Below are 24,907 nucleotides of genomic sequence, written 5' to 3'. Positions count from 1 at the left end.
ATCCGTGATCCAGTTGCACAAAAGCGGGATAGGGGGCAGCAGGATATGTTATGGTATAAGTTACCATGGCGATTTATTCTGTGGAGCTAGCCTGCTCCAGACCAGGCTAAGTTCCAGGATCTATTTAATCTCATCCCTTATCTCAGTCAGCAGTCACCACAAACGGAAACCAATAGTTATTCCACTGCCCACTACACATTGTTATCAATATCACATATACCTAGACCCAATGTCATTAAACAGTTTGTGATCATTAATTAACTTTTACATACTCGCCATTCCCGACCTGTCATGCGACAATGTGACGTCACGGGAGTGCCTAACCATTTCACGCGTGGTGGTCGCGGAACTAGTTGCAATATTCTTCTTAACAGAGGTGTTGCTGTTTGTTGCTGTTGTGAGAAGGCTATCTACCTACTTCACACCGTAGAAGAAGCAATGAAGCCGATCTAGTTGCCATGGTGAATCAGTGAATCTGTGATCGGTGGCGGGGTCTATTTGAGGGAGCCGTGAGCGCACACTTATCCAGGATAGGTTTCACTTGGCTTGATGAATCCGTGTCTGCTCATCCTGGCTTGCTCGTTGTGCAACCAATTAAGCCTGTACGCTCTTGTTTTGGATTCATTGAGCGCAGCTCAGTAACTTATCCCGGATGTCTTAATTCTGCTTTTGTGCAACACACCTCTGTTTAGGAGAATATTGCAACTAGTGCCGCGACCACCACGCGCAAAATGGTTAGGCACTCCCGTGACGTCACATTGTCGCATGACAGGTCGGGAATGGCGAGTATGTAAAAGTTAATTAATGATCACAAACTGTTTAATGACATTGGGTCTAGGTATATGTGATATTGATAACAATGTGTAGTGGGCAGTGGAATAACTATTGGTTTCCGTTTGTGGTGACTGCTGACTGAGATAAGGGATGAGATTAAATAGATCCTGGAACTTAGCCTGGTCTTGAGCAGGCTAGCTCCACAGAATAAATCGCCATGGTAACTTATACCATAACATATCCTGCTGCCCCCTATCCCGCTTTTGTGCAACTGGATCACGGATAAATTGAGCCAGGATAACCAAGATATCCCGGCTTAATCCCTTATCCTAGTTTTGTGCAATAGGCCCCTGTGCCTGTAACCTTAGCTTATAAATAATGATAAAATAAATATTAATACAAACTATAAAAACAAACAAAATAAAAATATTTTCCTCTCATAACTTATTTAAACCTGGCAAACATTAGGCACCAGGGTTAAGAAAACAACACCACTGGATTTTTATATCAAAATTTCAAAAGGCCATGTGTAGTTTCTTAGGTTCCAATTGAAGCTTTAGCTTGACGCTCAGCAGAATTAACGATCGACTATCGATTAATCAATAGGCCTATAGTCCTATTAAAATTCATTATTTATTTAACTTTTTAGACATTTAAAAATGCAATGAAAATACAAAAATACAGCGTGTTTTTCCTCAATGAGATCTTTATCACAAGAAGAATAACTTGTGGCAGTTAAACTGGACTTTCGGTTAGGCTAAACTTGAAGATATTAAGAGATCCTCGTTTGTTCCAAAATGATACAAGAGAATCATGTTAAACAATAACTTAACCTTAAACATAATAATGCTTAAATCTGACAGGTTTTGTCAAAATGTAACTCAAAACTATCCAAGGCACGGAGTCGAGAAAGAGGTTGAGATATTAGCCTATAACAATTAATTAGGCTATTTAACAAAGCCTCATAAAAAATAACGACCGTAAATCCTCAAATTATGGCCGGGTTCTTTTATTTACTTAGACTGTGAAAAGCACAGGACATGGGGCAGGCGTAGGCTATATTCAGCAGGCCTTTATTTCTACGTGCCTTTTATTGTGAGACATGTGCTTAGTTTGGAGCACATACCGCTATCAAAAGCAAAAGATTTTCCGTTTGGTTTGGGATTTAATTTACTTTTGGACAGTTTGATTATATTGCTCAATGTTGGCAGTAAAAGTTTCATCTCGCTGTGACAAATAATTCTGGAGAAATATAACAGAGATGAATGGTTGTGGGGTTTTTTGACAAATATACTGTAAACTAGATGTACCGCAGAGCGGTACAAAACATGACCGCCGCCCAGTCCAGCACATTTTTTCCACAAAAATAAATCACGCTGAAAGGCCTATATGATTCTAACTGTCTCACTAAATTGCATTATCCACACTCAATTCTCACTGATATCTGCTAGACAACAAGTACCAAAACATGATTAGTTCATAGATTTCACATGTAAAATTCATTTTATACAACCCCACCTCCATCTTGCCTGTTCATAATTCTGAGAAATTCTTGGATTGTGTGCATGTGTGCATGTACATGTTTATGTTATGTGTGTGTGTGTGTGTGTGTGTGTGTGTGTGTGTGTGTGTGCATGCTTGTGTGTGTGCCTGCGTATGTGCCTGTGCATGCAAGCGTACATATGTCTACTGTGTGAGTATGTGTCATACGTATGATTACTGTGAATGTATGTGTATGTATGGGCTACAGATCAAAACGAAAAACGACGGTTCCATGCTATCCATGTGGGGTTACATGCCCACCAAGTTTTGTGTACCCCGGTCTTTCAGTGTCCCGGGAATCCTTGTTGGTGTATGTCACTAAATGTACACATACATTATTTTATTGTAAGGCCCCCCATGAACGAAAGTACACAAAACTTGGCATGCATTCGGAGGGTGTCATAATGATCCTACACTTTTAATTTCGTGCAGTTTTGACCTTGTCAGCCAGAGATATTGTGATGAAAACACCTAATGTTTTGCTTTTTAATTTTTAACTAGGTGGCGCTATACATGAAGTAAGTGGTAATGGGATGGGTTGACATGCCCCCTTAAGACCAACATACATAAAAAAGGTGGACCTCCTAGGCCCTACGGTTCTCGAGATATTCACAGAAAACGGTCTACGGCCACCTACAGGCCAGTTGGTGTATAGTAACATAAATTTATTTATTGTGTGGCCCCCCATGAACGGAATTCCACGAAACTTGGCGTGCATACAGAGGGTGTCATAATGATCCTACACTTCCAATTTCGTGCAGTTTTGACTATGTTAGGTCACAGATACCTGCGATAACAACACCTAATTTTTACTTTTTTGTGTTTAACTAGGTGGCGCTATACATGAAATGAGTGGTTATGGAATGGGTTGACATGGCCCCTTGAGATCAACATACAAAAAAAAATGGTCCTCCTAAACCCTACGGTTCTCGAGATATTCACAGAAAACTGTGTCTGCCCTACCCTCCTTTCGGGGGGTCCAGTCCAGCGGGGGGGCCACAGATCAAAACGAAAAACGATGGTTCCATGCTATCCATGTGGGGTTACATGCCCACCCAGTTTCGTGTACCCCGGTCTTTCAGTGTCCCGGGAATCCTTGACGGAAATTTGGGCATGTGAAAAAAAAAAAAAAGAAGAAAAATCTGACTAAACCTATATGACCGCCGCTTCGCTGCGCGGCGGTCATAATTATATCCTGCAATTTACAAGCCTAGTCTGTTGGTTCCGTGTGCTTGAGCGTGAATGCCACACCAGTAGGTGGTGCTAAAGCTCCATGGTACAATAAAGTTTCTTAGCAAGGAGATACTGCAAATGCACAGGTTCATAGAGCCCAAGTTCTTTGTTTTCCAGAATGTGGCAGCATAAAATTGTGTAATTTCCGTGTTAATGCGTTATTTAAATTGCATGTTAATATGTACATGTTAACATGTAGTACGCATTAACATAACTGTTACATATGTTTTGGCAATGATCGCCTTCCATATATTTTTACGCCTGAAGGCAATTTCTTATTAGGCATTTAGCCCAAATTGCATGCAATACCACCGCTGTCTCACTATCCGGAGAAATAATCTTTGGTCACCGCTATTTATCGATTTCCGGCTCCCATTGATTGATTGATGAAAGGTACGGTCAGCCATTTGTTATTGCCAAGGCCTTCCGAGATAAATTATATGCTTGGCCCTGTATAGCCAATAGAGATAGTGTTGCATTAAGACAATATGTAGACTTCTTGCGCAGTTGCGAATATGCCTCTCCCGTAGGGGTGTAACGGTACACAGAAGTCACGGTTCGGTTCATACCTCGGTTCGGACATCACGGTTCGGTACGAGTTCGGTACAATGGAGGGAAAAGCAAAACAAAAATGCAGAAAGCATTTTTTTTTGTACATGTCTCAGGCTGTACCACCTAGTGTCATACAGTCTCTTCCCTGAGCTATCTGCAACAGCCTGAAGTGTGTAAGATGTAGGCTAAACAGTACAATAAGTACCCAGACTCCATCTGTAACTTGTAAACAAAATAAGACAATCAGCTATAAAACTGAAAATAGGCCTACAGCATCTCTTATTTCTGAAAGTGCAAATTACATAGAAAAATGATTTTTAAAAATCCACTTAAGCAAGACCTTCAACATCTGTGTTTAGTTGTATATGGAAGGGTCTACAATTTGCCTACAATTTGTCTACAATTTATTGTGTGTAAAGTAATAATCTAGCCTACTAACTGTGAAAATATCACACTATTTTGCCTTTTTTTAAAAAAACGAAATTGCTCCTTTCATTTCATAAACAGACTACAACTAGAAGTCACGTGACTTTGCCCTTTGACGTTAACTCACCGTAGCATGGTTTGTTTATTAGCCTGGTTATAGCGTTGTCACTTTATTTTGCTGTCTATGCACTTAACACTACCAGCTCCTCATGTGAGAAGTTACAAGTTACCCCAACATAAAGGTAATTACCACGCGATTTACATAGCTTTCTGTCATTACGAAATCATTTAATTTAAGCCATAGGTTTTGGCCCTATTTGTATGTGTATCCAAAGGCTGCTGAAGCGCAGGGAAAGTGTTTTCCCCTCGTTTCAGTGATTGGTAGCCTACATCATCTGGGTGATGGCTTCGAATATGTGTAGCATTTTTTCCACTCACATACCCAACAACTGCTGAACAACGTCGACACACAGTTTCATCTTATCCACCACTCTTTCGCCTGTACTAACGTTACTGTAACTGAAGTTCTCAAACTTGCGATCTTAAAGAGACCAGCGGATCCTCTAACTCTTGTGGGTCTAACCTTAGTGCTTAATGACTGACGGACTCGACCGACGACCTGACAAAAAAAACATAGGCGCCAATCAGAGCTTCAGAACTAAGGCGAGGCTACAGATTAGCGTTAGGTGTCGCTAAAGAACTCCCGTAACTCTCGCTACTTAACAGTAATTGCGCATGACATTAATTAATCCGCACACGAGTTTTATGTATTTTTATACCGTGTATTCTCCGTGTAAATTCATGCACCGAACCGTGACGCCCGTACCGTTTCGGTTCAATACGAATACATGAACCGTTACACCCCTACTCAGTAGTGATAGTGCAGTAAATATTTAAAAAGGCCTATATGTACTAATGAGCAGAAAAAGGCATTGTGAAATAGACAATGAGCATGTAGTGTGTTAAGGTTGGTACACATATGATTCAAAAACACTTGAATGAGTTTAATTCTAACCTGTCATGGACTTTTGTCTTAATTAGTATTATAGCTTAAAATTAATATACTGTAGACTACACAGAGGACAAAACATTTTACTCTCTGTAGAGAAGGGCCATCTGAACACAGCAAGTGTTTGTGGTCAGAGAAACGTCAGCCTGTCCATCAGCTATTTATTTTACATAACTCAAGGTTTTTACTAACCAGCAGCCTGTCAGTCAGCTCTTTATTTTTTGCTGATTGCAGTCTGAAGAATATGGCAGTTGCAGACAGTTATTGGGGTGTGACCATAGGTTCACATGTATATTTGGTTAAAAAGAAAATTAAGCAAAGTAAGAGGGCAAAAGCTTATATGAAGATAGAAAAGTGTCCATGACAACACCCAAAAACACTTTGTAAGATGGATTGATGTCATATCCCTTATTGGTTTGCCAAGACTTCAGTCATCTACTAAGAAAGTGAACCCCAAATTCTGATTGGATTGTTACATATAGGGAGTAGGAGGAGCGTTGACCCCTTTATGAGGTTAAAGGATGGAGCACAGCTGCTCCAGCCTCAGATTTTGTGCACATCTCAAATTGGGTTAAATATTCTGCAGAATATACATTCACTCTACTGCTCAGTGTTACATTGGCATAGACTTAGTCTGGCTGTGTCACTTTGTAGCATTGTAATTAAAATATCAACAGTTCAACAGCTACTTTCATCTCAGCGTGTTTCCTTGGATCGAGGTTATCCAGAGTGCTAATTTGGTCTTGAATTAAACAGGTAGGTGTGAGTTTTTTCCACCACAATAGCCAATGAGGCCTACATTTGTCCATTTTCTGTGCACAACGACACTTAATTGTAAATATATGCATATTTAAGGGTAATGCAAGGATTTTGTATTAACAGTAATTAGGTGTGCCCAACCGATTTGAGGGCAGCTTGGGCCAAATATGCCAGGTCTGTTTTTTTGTCCCAGTCCGTCCCTGAAGGGGCCCCAACCATGTATCAAGTATGATGAAAACGTTTTCATCCTTAATGAAAATGAACACTGCGCTATTCAGACTAAAAATATGGCAAGCCCTCTGATAAAACAAACAGTGAACTAAAATGCTTTAATCTTTTACCTTGTTCTTGCCAAATGGTCAGAAACAGGATAACTTCACTTACTTTTTTTCCAAGGGAGGGAGTTGTGTATGTGATAGGGTGATAACACAGCAACAGGTCTTTGTCTTCATCTAAAATGTCCTATGGTGACTATATAATGGCATGTTTAGAGATCTAATGTTCAGATCTAATGGTCCAGGCCCTGTAAATGAGGTAAGTCCAAGATAATCAAATTGTTCTCTGTTAAATATTAAAAAATACTGAAAATATTTGACAATGTCTGCTAAGCGTCTTAATCGAAAAGCAGTCTGCAGTGTTTAATTCACTTCTTTGTGACATGCTCTTTTAAAGTCTTAAGTGTATGTAAGAGTTACAGTATGTTCCAGTTTGAAATCTTTAAAGTGGTTTTTAATTATTAACAACAAAAGTTGTTTAGAATTGATGTGGAATTGTTCTTGAACACATGTACGCTTTCATTTCAATTGATAATGGGAGGAATTATTAAGAAATCTGTCAAACCACATCATTCAGCGTAGAAATATTTTTTAAAGAAAACATAGGCTATGTCTCTGTGACCACCCAGAATGATCCTTTGTGGAAGTGTGGTGTTGCTGGTTGGATCCGTTTTGGTCCACGCCACACACAACCCAGGTCTGGATACAGCATGGGAGGACTGGAAATCAACCCACCAGAGAAAGTACCTTGGTTGGGTATGTTTAGTCTCTCTGTTCATTAGAAATGGCATAATGCAGTAGGTATAATACAGTAGGTAGCCTATCACATAACTTCTTGTCACTCCCCCTGTGTGTTGCCACTAATAGCACTGAATTGCTGAAAAGCTGATTGTCTGTGTTTGCCTGTGCTGTGTTGTGATTGTCTGTGCTGCAGGGTGAGGAGGCCATCCGCAGGACCATCTGGGAGACGAACATGCAGCTGATTGAGGCGCACAACCAGGAGTATGAGCTGGGGATCCACTCCTACGAGCTGGGCATAAACCACCTGGGTGACATGGTGAGAGATTTAGGTACATCAATCAACAGAAAGTCCAAAATGTGCACCCAATGTCCAACTCTCCACTGCATCATCTCCTTAGACGAGAGAAGAGGTTCTAGTGAAGATGATGGGCTTCAGACCTGACATGCAGGCAGAGAGCAATAACACCTTTGTTCCTGTGTCTGGAGCTGTGTCCCCCTCCTCCATTGACTACCGTAAAAAAAAAGATCGTGTGACACCTGTCAGGAACCAGGTAGGAGGCATTGCGATATGTAGATTACAAATATAAATAGTTATAGTGGTAAATTGACTGCATCATGTTCAGACCATGTGAAGAAGGGTTACACACCACAGTCAACAAAACAAGACTGACAGAAACTTTATACTTCATATTAGAAACTGCATCATTCAGGGCTTCTTTGTTATTGTTTCCCCTTTGTGTCCCCAGGAAACCTGTGGCTCCTGCTGGGCCTTTGCTGCTGCTGGAGCTCTGGAGGGCCAGCTGAAGACGATGGGGAAGGAGCTGGTGGTTCTGAGTCCCCAGAACCTGGTGGACTGTGTGGGGATGAACAAAGGCTGCTGTGGCGGCGTGATCACCAAAGCATTCGACTACATCCACAAAAATGGCATAGCCTCTGAGACAGAATGTCCATATAAAAACATGGTAAGCTCCTCAAGAATGGGGCAAAAAATTACACAGAGTGATGTGTTTCTACTTTAGAAAGAAAGCGATGTAGCTGTGTTTCTTCATCCAGAAACAAGATACACTAAGTCTCTCAGGACAATATGTAAAAAACATTGTGGCTTGTAAAATAAAATAAAAAAACGGTTTGTAATGTAGTGATTGTAACTCCCCAGGCAGAAAAGTGTATGGCTTACTCTATAACGGTCAGGTGTAATGGCCACAAGACCATTAAAAAGGGGAATGAGGAGGACTTGGCTGTAGCTGTAGCTAAGGTTGGCCCCGTCGCTGTGTGTCTTGATTCGACACAGCCAACATTTGCTTTCTACAAACAAGGTAAGCCATCACCGACGTGCCCTAGATTTAGGCAATTAATATAATATTATTATTTTCATTAAATTTTCCTTTTGTGCAGTTGAGTTGATGATTTCCAAAGCTTTCCAAAGGATACTGACCTGAAGAGAAAGATTGATTATTCAAATGTAAAGTTTTTTGTGTGTTCATATTATAAGACCTTACCACGATTTCAAAAGGGTCAAAGAACGGTATAGAAAAATGATAAAAGCAAAGCGCACACTTTGATGGGTGAGATGTTTGAGACAGCTGTGATGTGTTTAGGATGATTATTTCCTGTTAAGTTGTTCTTCATTTTAAATATTTTCTCAGGTGTGTACACTGATTACTACTGCAATCCTGATTATTTAACTCATGCAGTCCTTGTAGTGGGGTACACCAAAAACGCCTGGATTGTGAAGAACAGGTGGGTTTGTAGCTCCTGGACTGTCAGGTGCTTGTTCTGATTTGTGGTAGATACTCTGGCTTATGTGTTGCTAAATCTGTTGGGTATTAATTGCCTGTATAATATAAATGTTTTATATATTATGTTTGAATAGTCATTCAGGGAAGAGAAACAGTCTCTTTAGGACAGATGCATTTGCATATGGCTAAAAAGTGTGTGTTTGAGACTGTTTTACTTGCCTCTTGGTGATATATCAACAAATATTTTGTATTTTGGCAGCTGGGGCAAGACATGGGGAGATGGAGGCTACATCTATATTAAGAGGGGTAAAAATGTCTGTGGCATTGCCAACTATGCCAGCTATCCAGTTGTGTGAAGATTGCTTTACAGCGAAAAATCCACAGTGATGCCAATTTTAAAAAAATATGACATCTTTGTCTTTGTGCATCTTTAAATAAAATATATGCTCTGCTTATTTTTAAATTTGCCATTTTCAATGTTTATTAATGAATGGGGTAGTTTCCGCAAGGCAAAAGTTGCACAATTTCTCCACTGGCCAACTGACCGGGTGCAAAACTCCTCAAAAACAATGAAATGATTTAATTAGAGGCATTGTATACCAAAATACAACATCCACATTAATTGAAGTTCAGAGCTGCCTTGTCTTTATTCCTCTCTCCTTTAAATTTGCTTCTAAAACTGATAGTTCTGGTCCTTGATTGTGATTAGCTGAATCGCGTTCGATGCAATTGTAAATTTCAGCATAAACATACACCTTGACCGCATTTTGTTCCATATTACTGCCTACCATAACTTGATACAAAAGTTAAAGTTGCGTCTCGATAGAGGAAATATATTTGTTGGCGGATAAATGATCACCTACGGATAAATTCTCGTTGCTGTGCCTTTTTTTTATGAAATCTTGCTAGATATGTAGTAACAGTAATAAGCAATAGCAATAAGCCACTCGAGTCCATAGGTTACACTGAATTTACGAATACGAATACGAAAAACTTTATTATCCACAAAGTGGAAATTCGTCTTTAGTTTCACCATACAGCACACAGGACAGACAAGCACCACACATTCAGTTTCATAAGCACTGCATATCATATAAAATACAGACAAGCCTGGCCAGTCAATAAATACCAGTCAATAAATAAGTAGGCCTAGGCAACCCATGCATGCTAGGCTAGCTAATAAATATAATAAATGACTTAAAAAATAACTGAAGTACTTCCAGTGAGTCCCTGCACTGTTTATTGCCCTGATACCATTGGGGACAAAATCATTTCTAAAAATATTCTTACTGGGCCCCAGCTGTGGCACAACTTGCTGGGGCACCTGCACCGTACAATGTGTGGTCCTTTCCAGATCCCACCCCGACTCTCTCTCCCGCTCGCTTCCTGTCATTCTCCACTGTTCTCTCATTAAAGGCATAAAAAGCCCCAAAAAATATACCAAAAAAAAAATTCTTACTTGCGTTAGGCACCCTATAGCACCTGCCTGAGGGGAGAAGCTCAAATTCACTGTATAATGGATGGGAGGGGTCCCTGATGATTTTTCTGACTTTACTTAAGGTGTTCTCTTTGTAGATTATGCTCAGTTACTTTTGTGGCTTCCCTATAATCTTTGAGGCCATGTTCACTATTTTCTGAAGTTTGCTTCTCCACTTGGCATTTAGGTTACCATACCACATAATCATATTAAAGGACAAAATGCTCTCAACTAGGTTTTTATACACTATTTGGAGGATGTCCTTATTGACACCAAAGTTATTAATCCTCCGAATTAGGTAAAGGCGCTGGGAGCACTTTTTAAAAATAAACTCAGTGTTTTCCCTAAACGTCAATTTGCTATCTATAAAAGTCCCCAGATATTTAAAATCAGACACAGATTCAACTGCTTGCCCCTTAATGATAACTGGACGTGGCTGGTCCTTATCATTTTGCAGAAAGAGTTCTTTTGTCTTTGTGACATTTATTTCTAAAAAGCTACTCTGACACCAATGTCGAAGAGATGTTGCATGGTGGATATAGGCTTGTTCTCTCTCCAAGTCTCCCCTTCTTAATAGTAGTGTTAATTTTGTCGCCTATTTTTAATTTAGTCTTAGTCTTGTGACAAAATGTCCTTTTTAGTCTTTGTCATATTTAGTCATTCAAATATCATTTTTGTTAGTCAAGTTTTAGTCGACTAAAAGTCTCGTCATTTTAGTCTAGTTTTAGTCAAAAGAAAACTAAAGGTATCTTAGTCAGTCAGTTTTAGTCAACACATTTTAGTCTTTTTTTATAACAAATTATTTCTGATTACCATTTGAGTCAAATAGTGTTTCACACATCTCAATTTTCCAACAATATTGTGTGTCCACAGGGCTACTCGTCTGTTATAATTACTCATTCTGATTTTTTGTCCGTCAGTATGTTTACATGCACAGGTAAGTCGAGCTACAGTTATAGCTCGGCTGGGATTTGACCATAGACAGTAAACGATTTGACTGGACCACTGTCATATTCGTAGACCAGTGTTTCTCAAAGTGTGGTCCGGGAATCACTGGTGGTCCGCAAACTATCCCAAGTGGTCCGCGAGCAGACGTGGTAAAATATAATATAGATGAGTTGTTTGCAATATTGAACCAACTTGTATGTAAAAACAGTTCTGCAACACTGTCTATGTAAGATATGCCAGTTTAAATCATACAGTATGAATCCACACAATAAGCAAAGTGCAAAGACAATAAGCAAGGTGGTTCAGTGATTAGGCCTATAGTGTAGACTACTGTTGAAGTAGGTCTAATCTTTTTTTTTTTTTAGCTAGGGTTAGTTAAGTGGTCCTGAAACTGAAAAAGTTTGAGAAACACTGTCGTAGACCAAAGTATTAATGTTTTACTCCGCCTCGCTAGATGGCGATATGCGCCCAAACACAACACATTCCCCAAACAGACTCTCCATCTTAGCCATAGCTAACTTGCTAGCGAACTTTCCATATTAGCTTACTTGCTAGCAAACTTTGCATCATCAGTCTAACTAGTTAAATAGTTGAGATTACATGATGAACATTTTCGTATGGACATTCCGGGGGATGTTAATTTGTATGAGAGAAGCTTCAACTTCTGGGTATGTAGCATTGTGGCATAAAGCTTAGGTAGTTAGCTTGCTAACTCTGGCAGAAAATCTCCAGTGTTCTTGTTCCATGTAGTTTCGTGTTGCAGCCACAGGGTTGCAGCAACAGCACGTAGACTAGCCTACAGGAAAGCTGTTGCGTATGAACTCATTCGGAATATTTTGAAAACGTAACAGCTAGATATTCTGTCTTCTCATTTTGTAGACGAAAATGAAGAGAGATTTTATCTTAGTTTTTATTTCATGCAAAACATTTTAGTCTCGTCTTTTTTCGTCAACAATAATGCATCTTAAGATAGTCTTAGTCAGTGTTTCAGTCATCGTCTCGTCTTAGTCATGAAAAAAAAGGTTGTTGACGAACATATTTCCTCTCGTCCCGTCTGATGAAATTAACACTACTTAATAGACCAATCAGAGCCATGTCGTCATATTTAAACAGTCTAAAATATTCCCCATGTATCTTAAACTCATTAGTGTAAATAGAGAAAAGCAAGGGTGACAATATGGTACCCTGAGGTGCCCCAGTATTCAGTACGCTCAAGTCTGACATGACATTTCCAAGGATAACTCTTTGGGGGCGGTCAGATAAAAAGTGTCTAACCCACTGAATTATCCAACCATTAACCCCCAGGTCCACAAGCCTCTGCAGTAGAATATGGATTTGCATAGAATTAAAAGCAGATGTAAAGTCTATAAACAACACTCTTGCATAATGAGATGAAACTTGTAAATGTTTGGCAACAGTGTTACAGTAGCATCATCTGTGCCCCTTTGGGATTTATGCAAACTGTAGGTGATTAATGAGTTGGATACAGTGGTTGTTATGTGCCTGCTCACCACCCTTTCCATACATTTGCATAAAATGGAGGTGAGTGCAATAGGTCTAAAATCATTCAATTCTGTTGCAACAGGTTTTTTAGGGATGGGTACAATGTTTGACAGCTTCCATGTATTGGGAACTGTAGATGTCTGGAGCAGTACTTGGAATAAACTTGTTAACATCCACTTTAACTGGTGAGAACATAATTTAAGCACCTTGCCCCTCAAGCCATCAGGACCAGCAGCTTTATTAGGTTTAATGCGGGCCAGACTTGCAACAACTTCTTGTTCTGTCAGGATGATTGGACTATATGTTGGGATAGAGTTATACACTTCATCCCTCTCAGTGGAGAAATCTGTTTTATCAAATCTACTATAGAAAACATTTAAATCATTTGCAAATAATAGGGAAGGGGACAGGCCGGTGGGAGCACTCCTTTGCTTGGTTTCTCTACCCATCATCTAATTTAACCCAACCCAAGCAGCTTTGGCATTGCCAGTGCAAAAACGCCTCTCCACCTTATTTTTATAGTCCAATCTTGCTTTCTGTAGTTTTGCCCTTAGTTCACATCTTTTTTCTCTTACAAGATCTGCATGTCCCTGTGCAAACGCACATTTTTTCTCGTTTATGCATACTTTATGCATAATTTACAACAGCTCTCGGGGCTTATTGCTTAATTTTAAACGCATCACTTGTCTTGAAAGGATCTTTCCCAGGGTAAAACCCTGCAATTTCCATAGTTTTGGAGAAATATAATGTCACCTTCATGTTTTGTTCCCTCTTATTAATTTGCACAAGAGTGTAGTTTGGCTTTTTTCATTAACTCAGTAAATCATCACTAGGCCTAGTTAATGCAACCTGTTCTAAAGTGGATTTGTTTGTGTGATTGTGTCAATGGAGCTCTCTGCTCTCTGCGTGACAGAACAGAAGTGGGGCTTTCCAACGAGACGAGGCACATGTCTGTACGATCAAGTACTCAAATTGGGGGGGGGGGGGGGGGGATCATATTTACAGTCTATACCGCTCTGCGTTCACTTGCGGACCCATTACTCTCGTTTGAATTAGCAAGATACATTCAAGCAAGTAATGCAAGTAATGCAAATGTAATGCAACTGTTTTTGCATTGAAACATCCTCTCACAAAACACTGCTATTATATTATATGGTGGAATGAACAAACATGAAACAATATGGAATGTTATTCCAGTGGGTATTTTGAATTAGGGTACTCTGAATAGATCAAAATAGTGGGCTCAGACTAACACTGCATCTACCAACTCAACGAGTGTGCTTCTGCTCTATACACAGATATGTTACGCCATCTAGTGGAGAACGGATAATATAGGCCTAGTCTACCATAGTATAAGTATAAGTAAGTATACTCTTTTGATCCCGTGAGGGAAATTTGGTCTCTACATTTATCCCAATCCGTGAATTAGTGAAACACACTCAGCACACAGTGAACACACACAGTGAGGTGAAGCACACACTAATCCAGGCGCAGTGAGCTGCCTGCAACAACAGCAGCACTCGGGGAGCAGTGAGGGGTTAGGTGCCTTGCTCAAGGGCACTTCAGCCGTGCCTACTGGTCGGGGTTCGAACCGGCAACCCTCCGGTTACAAGTCCGAAGCACTAACCAGTAGGCCATGGCTGCTCTAAATTGATATGGAGCGTGTTTCCCACAAAACAGTAGGCCTGGGCCAGTGATGGGCAGTATTTCTAATACATGAATTTAAAATATGTATTTCAAATACAAAATACTATTTTGTCATTTGTATTTTATTGAGATGATGAAAATGCCATCGTATTTTTGTATCAAAATACTTCAGTGTTTTTGTATTTTCAAAATACTGTAAGATACTTTCTGTGAAACACTGTGATGACATCTAACTATAAAGCACAAAATCTCTGTCTCTGTCTGCCTGTGGCACCCTCGCACGGTCAAGCCCCTCTGCTCCAGTAGAGCATTTATTTTCCTTAGCTGGACTGATTAACAGGCCCCATAGGCGTCGTCTGAATGCAACACTGAGAAGTTAGATATGCTTAAAGGCATCAACTGAGGAGACATCACTAGTTACTGTACGGTTGCACACACTCCTTTGCTCACACAAGGTTTGCTTGCTTTGCTATTTTCCTTTCTTTTTTCTGTTTTACAGTTTTTTAAATTAAATTTAAAAAAAATTTAATTTGTCTATGCTCTCTGACTTGTGAAATATTTCAGTGCTATGGTGACATGACAAGATAATTTCCTACCTCAAACAAAGTCATTTCCAACCTCTTGCACATTTCAAATAAGAAATGATTGATAATGTCATAATTATTGGCTTCTAATTGGCTTATTAGCCTTCTAACTGATTGGATGGTATTAATGTGACAACCTGATTTTTTATTTTTTGTATTTACATTGATAGAGGTTGTGCACACACCAGTTTCACGTGTATACAAAATTATTCAACTGTGATGAAACTCACCATAAGTGTGGTGGTGATGGTGTTAAATAACTTAAAAGGTTAAAATGCTACCCAGTTTAAATTTCTAAATAAATCATCCATTTGGATTGTTTGTCTTTGAGTTATTGTCACTGATTCATAGTGGGCAATCTATTGCACCAATAGAGTAAATAAGTATACTTAAGGAAGGGTTCCTGAGTTACCGAACATTTCTCAGGGCAGAGGTTTATATTAAAAATGTCTAACCAGGGGTCAGCATATCTAATCTGTTGACTGATTATGGAAGGAGTCTCTTGCTTTCAGATGTTTTTCCAGTGTACAAGTGAGGGGATAGGTGAAAAAGGCTTTTAGAAGTATTTTGAAAATACAGTATTTTATTTTGATACATGTTTTGGCTGCTGTATTTTGTAGCTTATTTTGATACATTTTTAAGGTGGGTATTTGGTATTTTTTTTGGAAATACATTTTGATGTATTTGTGCCCATGGACCTGGCTACTCGCAAGCTTGCTGCCTTCCCACGAGGAGAGTTTTGCCTAGCCAGTTACATTGATTATACCATAGGCTGCTTATCATTATAAAGTTTAAAACCAGCTGTATGGAAAGGCAATCATGTCATTCATAAACGCAGGAAAAGCTGAAAACACAACAAACACATTTACACCGATTCCATCAGGCTCTGACTATTATTTGAAAATGTAGCCTAACCTAAGAATGAATGACCTTTTCGGTCAAACACAACAGGGAGTTCAGTGCACGACTGTTTAGATTGTGGGTTCCCAAACTCCATCAATGTGGGCCTCCCCTCTGAAAACAGTGACACCTCCGCACCTGGCACAATACATTCTCACACAGGATAGGGATCAATAATACTTTCCACTATCCATAAGATTTAGTATACATCTCTTCTATGATTTATTTGATTTTATAATGTTGACAATTACATAATCGTTGAAAAAAAAAACAAAGATAGTTCTAAAATGAAAATATAGCCGTAATCATATTATATTCATAATATATATTAACCTGAGAAGTTTCAGACCATTCATTCAATGCACTGTGACTTTATGACACATTTCCTGTTTATGTGGTGAGATATTAAAACCATAAAATATTATAACATATCAAAAATTCCTTCACAATTTAACATCAGCAACATCTTGGCATAATGTTTGCCAAATTTCACATGAATCTGACGAACCGTCTAGGAGCAGCATGTTAAAATTGATCATGTGACATCAGTGTAAGTGTCATTCTTTCTGTTGCCAGTTGGTGGCGCTATGCCAAACATGCATTATGGGCATGTGAATATTATCATTAACATGGTATTCAATGACCTGTGAAATTTAAAACATTTCAAGCCATGCATGGTGAATTATGTCACATTTATTGTTTGTGTGGAACGGTATTAAAATTAATAATTTCACCATTTCGTGAAATTACAACATATAAAAAAAAACCTTCACAATTTAGAATCAGAAACATCTTGGCGTCATGTATACCAACTTTGACATGAATCGGATCAACCGTCTAGGAGGAGTACGTTAAAATTGATCATGTCCACAACACACAAAATCTCAATTACCTCACTTCCTGTGGGCGCGGCTAATGGCATGTTAATACAAAAGTTGTTTGTTTTTGGGAGTTACATACACCCCCCAAATTTGGTGTGTGTAGCTGAAAGTATATGCCCACCACGGGATCAGTCACCTAAGGGGGCGTAAGGGGGCGCTAGCGAGTCCCTGGGCCATGCCCGGGGCCAAGCTTTGTACCTAGCTGCTTTGTGTGACACCTGATGTGTGTGTCAAATTTCAAGACTTTTCGATTAAGTTAACCACCTCAAAATATATTCCAACCACGAGATCAGTCACCTAAGGGGGTGCTAGCGAGAACCACGGAAGGGCACTGAGGTCATCTGTCCACTTGATCTATGACATTTATAGCCTGCGTCACGGCGCACGAACAGTCTAGAGCAGGGGTGGGCAAACTTTTTGGCTCAAGGGCCACATTGGGTTTTGAAAATTGGCCGGCAGGCCGCACAGCAACCTAACCCCCCCCCCACGACACACGCATAAAAAAATACATTTTTTATAGCCTATAATTTAGTATGAAAAGTATTTGCTTTAAAATATTAATTGCTTAAAAATACTGCTAATTATATGCTGTTTAACAAATGTATAAATTGTGCACTGTCGCTTTAAGACAGTCGCTTTAATTCACGTTTATTTCTCAATTATCTTCTGGCTGCTTCGCTATGGCTAGTGCTGTACCTAGGGTGACCAGACGTCCCGAAAAATTCGGGACAGTCCCGATATCCAAGCAGTTGTCCCGAATCCCGAATCCTGCCCTAATTGTCCCGAAAATTATACTCAATCAGTATACTGAGTAGTTATTTTCTGATAAACATTAAAAACTGTCCGTAGAGAGCCCAGTCAGCAAAAGAATGTCTGCAAGACGTCTTGGAGATGTGTTCTAAAGGTCTGCTGGACAGCTGTAAGACGTATTCTAGAGAGCGTTTGCTCATCTGGCAGACGTATCTGAGACGTCTTGTTAATATCTTCAAACAGCGTTTAGCAGCCGTATTCCAGATGCTCATGAATACGTCATAATAGGACATCCATCTTCCTAACGTCTTACAAAGATCTTATAACGGTATTAAATATGCCGTTTTTACGTCTTGCAGACATCATTTTTATTCCTTTACCCGCTGTATATAAGATGTTATACTAATTTCGTCTTGCATAATCTTTGGCGACATTCAGCCGCCTTATTTAGCCTAGCCTAATTATCTTTAAGGCTACTATAAAGAAATACGACAAATGGGAGCTATTTAACATATAAAATATTTATTAAATATTAGAGGGATTTGCGCCCAGGCGCCAATCTCAAAAAACCCTGCAGGTGCTTCTCTGCCTCCGCATCCGTTGATTGGAGCATCGGATTTCTCACAGCTGCGCCTGGACAAGAGAGAGAAACAGAATCGGTGTGAGAACAAACAATTTCGTCATTTCCACAACTGGACAAAGTTAGTTAAGGAGCAACCTTTTACAATCTATGGGAGCAACACAGCAACAGTGTCTGGTGGACGAGAGCTTGGGTAAGTTAAGTTAAAATAGGCTACTCTTATTTTAGGGTAAGTGTAAGCTAGTGTTACTTGCCTTTGGATCAAATTGTGTGATGAGTGTAAATGTACAGGCCTCATTTATGTATTTAATAATTATTTGAAAGACAGCTGCCGTTTAGGCTACAATCGCCCACGTGGCCGTGTACTTGCCTGCATGTGCACTTTACTGTATGTTTAACTCAGCGATTTACTGTAAACTGATTATTTTGTGTGTTAGACCAACTGCAATGCTTGATTAATTGATATTCCCACTTGTTTCTTGATACTTGCTTATTGTTTTGTAAATTGGTTTGGCGTGTTTCCTAAATAACATAATCTTAAATTAGCATAGCCTACATTTCGCAACTAGGCCTACCTAGCACAATGTGAATTGTCATAATTTTTTTTCGTTTACATGTTCAAATATTGGTTCTTGTTCTACTATTTGAGCTCTCCACATAAGATGGGCTTGAATATTTTAATATATATTTTCATAAGAGTGAAATGGTATGTGGGCTAGCTATAGGCATTGGAAATCTGTGTGAAAGTAGCTCAGTGTATGGGCAGTGAGTGTACAAAGTGCCAATTGTTGTAGCTACCCTAGATAAATAAATATAGTCAAAAGATGCATTCAGACACACAGGAACACCGTTCTGTGGACTCTGAGGACTTAACACACTTTAGTTGCCTAATATTATATGAACATAAAGTATTGAAATAGACAGAATAATTTCGAATATCTAATGTAATGTCTCCTTTAATTATCAAGTGTAATTTCTTAATTATTCAAGTCTACTCAGTCTTACCATCTTTTTGTTGTCAGGGTTTTGGAGGTTGTCCTCAAGCCTGTCAAGGTCCTCCATCGTCTGAAGGGGAAGTGAAAAGGAGTCTCTCTCCACCATGTTTGTGAGATGGCGTATTTGGAGGTCCATCTCTCAGGACCGCTTGTAGAAGCACCCTTTCAAAGGCTGCATGAACAAGATGTGAGTATTAAAACACAGATTCATGGTTAAGAACAACAGTACATTCTAGTTAATAATATTGTAAATATATTGTTAATAATAAATATTATAGATGACTTAAAGTTTGTGATTGTCAAGCAATCAAATCGCACTGCTCCCAGACTGAATGACGAATGGCAATAACAGCAAACACTTACGTGTACATGGCATGTTCATGCTACGCCGCCACCCCTGCTGTGTATTTTCACATGCTGAAAGAACACAACAAAAGGGCCAGTTTACATATTTTTAGAATGTGTATTGGGTGGTCTGATCTCAAATGGTCGGCCGAGACACATTGGCACAATCGCATGTATCCAAGGCAGAGACATTGCTGACCATTTGTTTTTATGTTCTAGTTTTTGAGTCGTTTTACTGGTGCAGGCTTACCATTGTTAGTTGACGGCTGTTCCCATTCGCCAGGCTGAGGAAACTCTTGAAAAATGTAATGCAGAAAAAACGTTTACATCAATTTTGCTGTGCTGATCTACTAAGTTATCGTAGATCGTAGGTATCGAAAATTACCTATTTTTTTAATGATATTTCAATAATGTACTGCTCAAAAAAAGGAGGGTTGCCGGTTCGAACTCCGACCAGTAGGCACGGCTGAAGTGGCCTTGAGCAAGGCACCTAACCCCTCACTGCTCCCCGAGCGCCGCTGTTGCTGCAGGCAGCTCACTGCGCCGGGATTAGTGTGTGCTTCACCTCACTGAGTGTGTTTCACTAATTCACGGATTGGGATAAATGCAAAGACCAAATTTCCCTCACGGGATCAAAAGAGTATATATACTTACTATACAGGCTGGTTGCCTGGATTCTCCTCTGGAGTAGAGGTCTTGATATGTTGCTGTGAAGAGCAAAAGGGAGGTAAATGTCTTTTTACAATATGACAACTCTAACTACCACCACTACCATTAATCTTTGTAACCCCCTCACTTAGCATAATTGATATACTTTAACAATGCAGTGTTTCTATTCCAGTTCCTATGTGGTTTGTTTCTCTTATGACTTACGCATGCTTTGATGTGGAAGTGACAAGTTGGGACGGTCAGGGGGTGTGACATCTAATGCTGATACACAGAAAATTAGTTAAAAAAAAGTTAAACATTTGTTTTCTTTTAGTCAGAAGACGGATATTTACATTTATCACCCGGAGAGAAGAAATACTCTTTTTGAAGTAGATCTGATAAAAAAAAAAGTTTAATCACCGTTCCATATCAATGCTTATGAATGGTAACCATAACATTCATAGTAGGACAACAGTTAAGCCTGTAAGCAGGCTTTCACAACAATGGAATCAACTGTAAACAAGCTAACTGTCCGTGCTATCACTGTTAGGGCTAAAGAAAGTTGTACAACAAACTTTTTTTTAAATGGAACCGCTTGTTTCCTTTCTGTAGAACAGGACACCTCGGCGGTCGTTATCCCTTACATGTTTCGTGAGAACTACACAAAAAACTTGATTCAGTTACATATGAACTCACCTTGGGTATTGGTCTGCCACTCCTCCTGTGTGTTATGACCGTATGTGGCTGGTGGATTAGTTATGGAAGGAAAGACATACAATATCAATATAAGTCACAAATTTTAAATTGCAGAGATATCGAGCGGGAATGTCCTAAGATGCCTGTTGTCCTATCAGAAATTATTGAGTAATATGAGGAAAGCTAACTGTTGTATAATTTATTGTCTACAATACAGTGTTTCTGTTCCAGTTCCTATCTATTCCATCTTATGACTTACGCATGCTTCGATTTGGGAAGTGGCCGGTTGGGATGTTCTGGGGGTCTTGCATCCAGTGCTGTAATACAGAAAAGTGAGATTTTCTTTTAGTCAGAAGATGGCAGTTACATTGACAGTGATGCCGGGAGGGAATGTCCTAGGATATTCCCACTCATGTGATGCCTGTCGTCCTATCAGAAATTATTACTATATATATATATATATATATATATATGATGGCTGTCTAGTGGCCAGATTTTTTCCCTTCATCCAGAACACAATAAGTTTCCGAGTTACACCCAAAGAGTACATGTATTCAATGCATGTATTCGATTGGAAACTGTGTTACCATCAGGACAGTGCCAGTAAGGGATGTTTGACAAGACTCTCCTTCTTTTACTCCAATAAGAGGCCATTTTTGTGTGTATTGGCCACTATTGAAAAAGAAATTAGGCTGATACCTTTGCTGTGAGCTTGACATGGTCTTCAGTGTCCCATATACATGCAAATGGAAGGGAAAAAAACAAACACAAAATTAGTTTCAATGGCATAGTGTGGCAACGATTGACAATTACATTTAATTTGACACAGTGAAATTAGGATGAATTTAAGTGTTAACATTAAATAACGTGTTGTGTAATATATTAAAATGGTATTGCCCTAGTCCCTCCACGTCGAAAAAAGCCTATGCATTCTTATAAGGCCTATGCCAACAAAGTAATCAATGAACTGCGCTCAGGTTGGTTAAAAGCTAGAGGCTGCCTGTAATTCACTTCCGGTTTAATGCCTTTGAAACGGAGGGAGGGCGACAAAGTGCTCAGTTGCTGCGCCGCGGATTTGCCAGCTGGTGGATGCTGTTGGTGGTCGATGGATTTTCACGTGGCATAGCAAGGTTAGCAGAATTGTTTCCTAAGCGTAATGTAAAAAAATTAGTTGCAGTATTGGGTACAATATTATGTAGAATGGACCGACATGTCCACCCGTCGATTTCCCGTAGTAAATCGACCCTTTTAATGACTTAAATTTATTTTCGTATAGATGAGTTTAAGCACAACATTTACGTTATTCATGACATTTATCTACATGTCGTGTTATTGGATAACGTTAACGACAGGTGAAGTTGTTGACATTATCAATGGAGATCAAAGGCGCTCGCGTTCTAAAGGTTAACGTCACTGTTGCCGTTGGCTAATAACGTTAGCATGCTAGCGTTAACGTTAGCACACTAAAGTGACTAACTTTGTAGTCACTATCATTACACTTACCTTTTCAACAGCTCAAAGAGGAAAAATTGGCTTAAACTATCTAACGCTATCTAATATTATCTGAATTAATCTAAAACGCTAACTATATATATCTCTATATACAACAAAGATTGTCTCTTGTCGTTATCACCACCAACGTCTGCGCAGATTTTTTTGGTAGTTGGGGCTGGTTGGCAAGCACGCGACTTTTAGATGTGCAGTATTCTGTTAAAAAATCTGATAAGTGAAGTGCTCGCATGGCACTGAACTCTTCAATTTATTCCCCCATCATTTCGCTGAATTGTAACGGGCTACACCTCTGCCTTTGCTAACTTAGTGGGTTAGGTTGACCTAGCACCTAAGCAATGGAAGGCAATACCATCAAATGCATTACAACCATTTGTTCAGTAAATATCTATCTTCGTCCAGAGGTGAGGAAAATGACTTGCCTTTTTCATGCATCTCCTTTGTCCATCTCCTGTGTTCGGGGAATGTCATTTGAAATCACTCTTCAGGTCGTGATGTGATTAGAAAATGCATAAATTAACCTTCATAGTTATTTTCAATTGACTCGTTCAGTTCATATTTTTTAAATGAAGAAAGACAGTGAGTGCTTCTGGTTTCTCTCTTCAAATAAACTAGGGCTACAGCTCTGAGTCTTTTTGGAATCTATTATTCTAGTGATTATTTCATTGAGTAACAAAATATTTAATGTATTTAATTGGTAAAATATATTTTGCTTTAGGTGCAAATTGATTAATATGCACAATAAATGTTAAGCTGTAAACTAGCCCTAGTCACTTAAAAGTAACTTCATTTATTTTATGTAGATTTGTGCATCTGCAGCATCTACCTTTCCTACCAAATAACCTAATTTACAAAAAACTGCTGTTTTCACAGTGCAGTTATTCTACAATACAGTGCAGTACTTAAGTATTTTCATGTTTAAAATACAGAATTTAATTATTTTGAGTTACTCGAGTAATCAATTCATCCCTAACTTAAACCTTTAACAAGTCCTTTAATAATCAGCTTTCCATCACTACCATCTCCAGTTGTTGTGGATATTGTGTTACCTATTTTAATCACGACTAAAACAATAATCATGTGTTACCAAGCTGGACCTAAATTGATTCCGAGTCTGAACTATCTGAGCTAGATGAAGTTATTATGTTAGGAATGTGTTAAGTTCAATTCACGGTTAATAGAAAATGAAATTGGTTCATGCATAACACTGCTTTTGAAATTGTATCCTTAAAATTATTATCTTTTATGATTCCTTTTAGGAGTATTTGTGATGCACACCACACTACTCTGTTAAGTGCTCCTGACCTTCAGGAGGAACAAGGATCAACTGGAGGTCAACCTGGGAAGAGGATACTTGAAGCTGTTGCTGCCACTGAATAGCGCAACCCTGTTGTAAGAATTTTGCTTTCATACTCATCTTTCATATATCTTGTTCACTTTCAGCAGCTTAAACACGTTTTAGATTAAAACTTCTTATTCCACTGCTTGGCTGGATTTCCCATTGTCCTACGTAATTCAGAATGACCATTAAAATTGTTATTTGAACACGTATGAGGTAGATCCAATTTTTTATTTTTTGAACCAATCACACTTGTATATTAATCACTGGGGGGGGGGGGTATACCATGTGTCATTTTTTTTTTAGTGGTTAGGATGGCCAAATGTATATTTACTTTCCATTATTTTTTATTTATGCTCCATACAGAAAGGACTCGAGCTAGAAGTCAAGTGTGCCGATCTTGGCAGACCTGTGCCACTGTGAGGTGTTGAGTGCGTCTTGGGAGAGCTGACATCTCTTCACAGCAAGAACATTGATTGGTGCAGAGCTGAAGCATCACACATAAAGGAGCACACAATCACCTTTAGAGGTTTACCTCTGGTCACTCCATAGACTTCTGAAAATAACATGGGGACACTGGTCCTGGTGTTAAGATGTTATGTAAACTCCCATGATTTCATTTCGTCTTTGGAAATGTAGTCGCCGACTGCAATTGCTTGAAAATCGTATGGTGTAAGCTCACCATAAGGCTTTTAAGGATAAATCATGAAAAAATATTTTCGAAAGTGCTCTGTAGAAGGGCCCCAAGATGCATACTTGGAATACAAATTTTCTGTTATGCCCATCAGACAATGAATCTTAAATGTGGTAGTGCTCTATCCACCCTTTCATGTAGGTACCTAGATGGTGTAGTGCCAGTCCTCTATTTGTGTTCTCTACATGAGTGGCAATCCTCAGAAACATTATATGTGAGTTTGTGTTGCCTGGACAAACCTGAAAAGTGCCTTAACCAGCCCTAAAAAGAGCTGTGTGTGGTAATCATCCAGGCTTAGAAAACACTGGCTAGAGCAGTGATCCTCACAATTTTTTTCACGAGCCACTTTGGCAGTGCAAAA

The 24,907-nt window shown here is 39.2% G+C and overlaps 1 protein-coding gene and 1 long non-coding RNA gene across 2 annotated transcripts; both read left to right on the top strand.

Annotated features, from left to right (window-relative positions):
• Positions 1–6,102: 6,102 nt before the first annotated feature.
• On the top strand, positions 6,103–9,438 carry LOC143128120 (cathepsin K-like). The gene is made up of 8 exons (XM_076289788.1): positions 6,103–6,292; positions 7,200–7,326; positions 7,505–7,627; positions 7,710–7,862; positions 8,058–8,273; positions 8,468–8,627; positions 8,958–9,051; positions 9,310–9,438. The coding sequence occupies exons 2-8, from the start codon at positions 7,201–7,203 to the stop codon at positions 9,404–9,406; spliced, it is 969 nt and encodes a 322-aa protein (XP_076145903.1). The 5' UTR covers positions 6,103–6,292; position 7,200; the 3' UTR covers positions 9,407–9,438.
• Positions 9,439–18,426: 8,988 nt separating this feature from the next.
• LOC143127721 (uncharacterized) lies at positions 18,427–24,907 on the top strand. Its single transcript, XR_012987678.1, has 4 exons — positions 18,427–18,513; positions 19,343–19,502; positions 23,773–23,905; positions 24,219–24,907. It is a non-coding gene; the product is annotated as an uncharacterized LOC143127721 (long non-coding RNA).

The sequence above is a fragment of the Alosa pseudoharengus genome, unplaced genomic scaffold, assembly GCF_046254945.1.
Source record: "Alosa pseudoharengus isolate Yale_2024_CS ecotype anadromous, Long Island Sound unplaced genomic scaffold, YU_APseudo_1.1 YU_APseudo_1.1_scf_17, whole genome shotgun sequence".
NCBI classification, from domain to species: domain Eukaryota; kingdom Metazoa; phylum Chordata; class Actinopteri; order Clupeiformes; family Clupeidae; genus Alosa; species Alosa pseudoharengus.
Note: the sequence above shows the minus strand (reverse complement) of the source record. Positions and strands in the feature narration are given on the sequence as shown.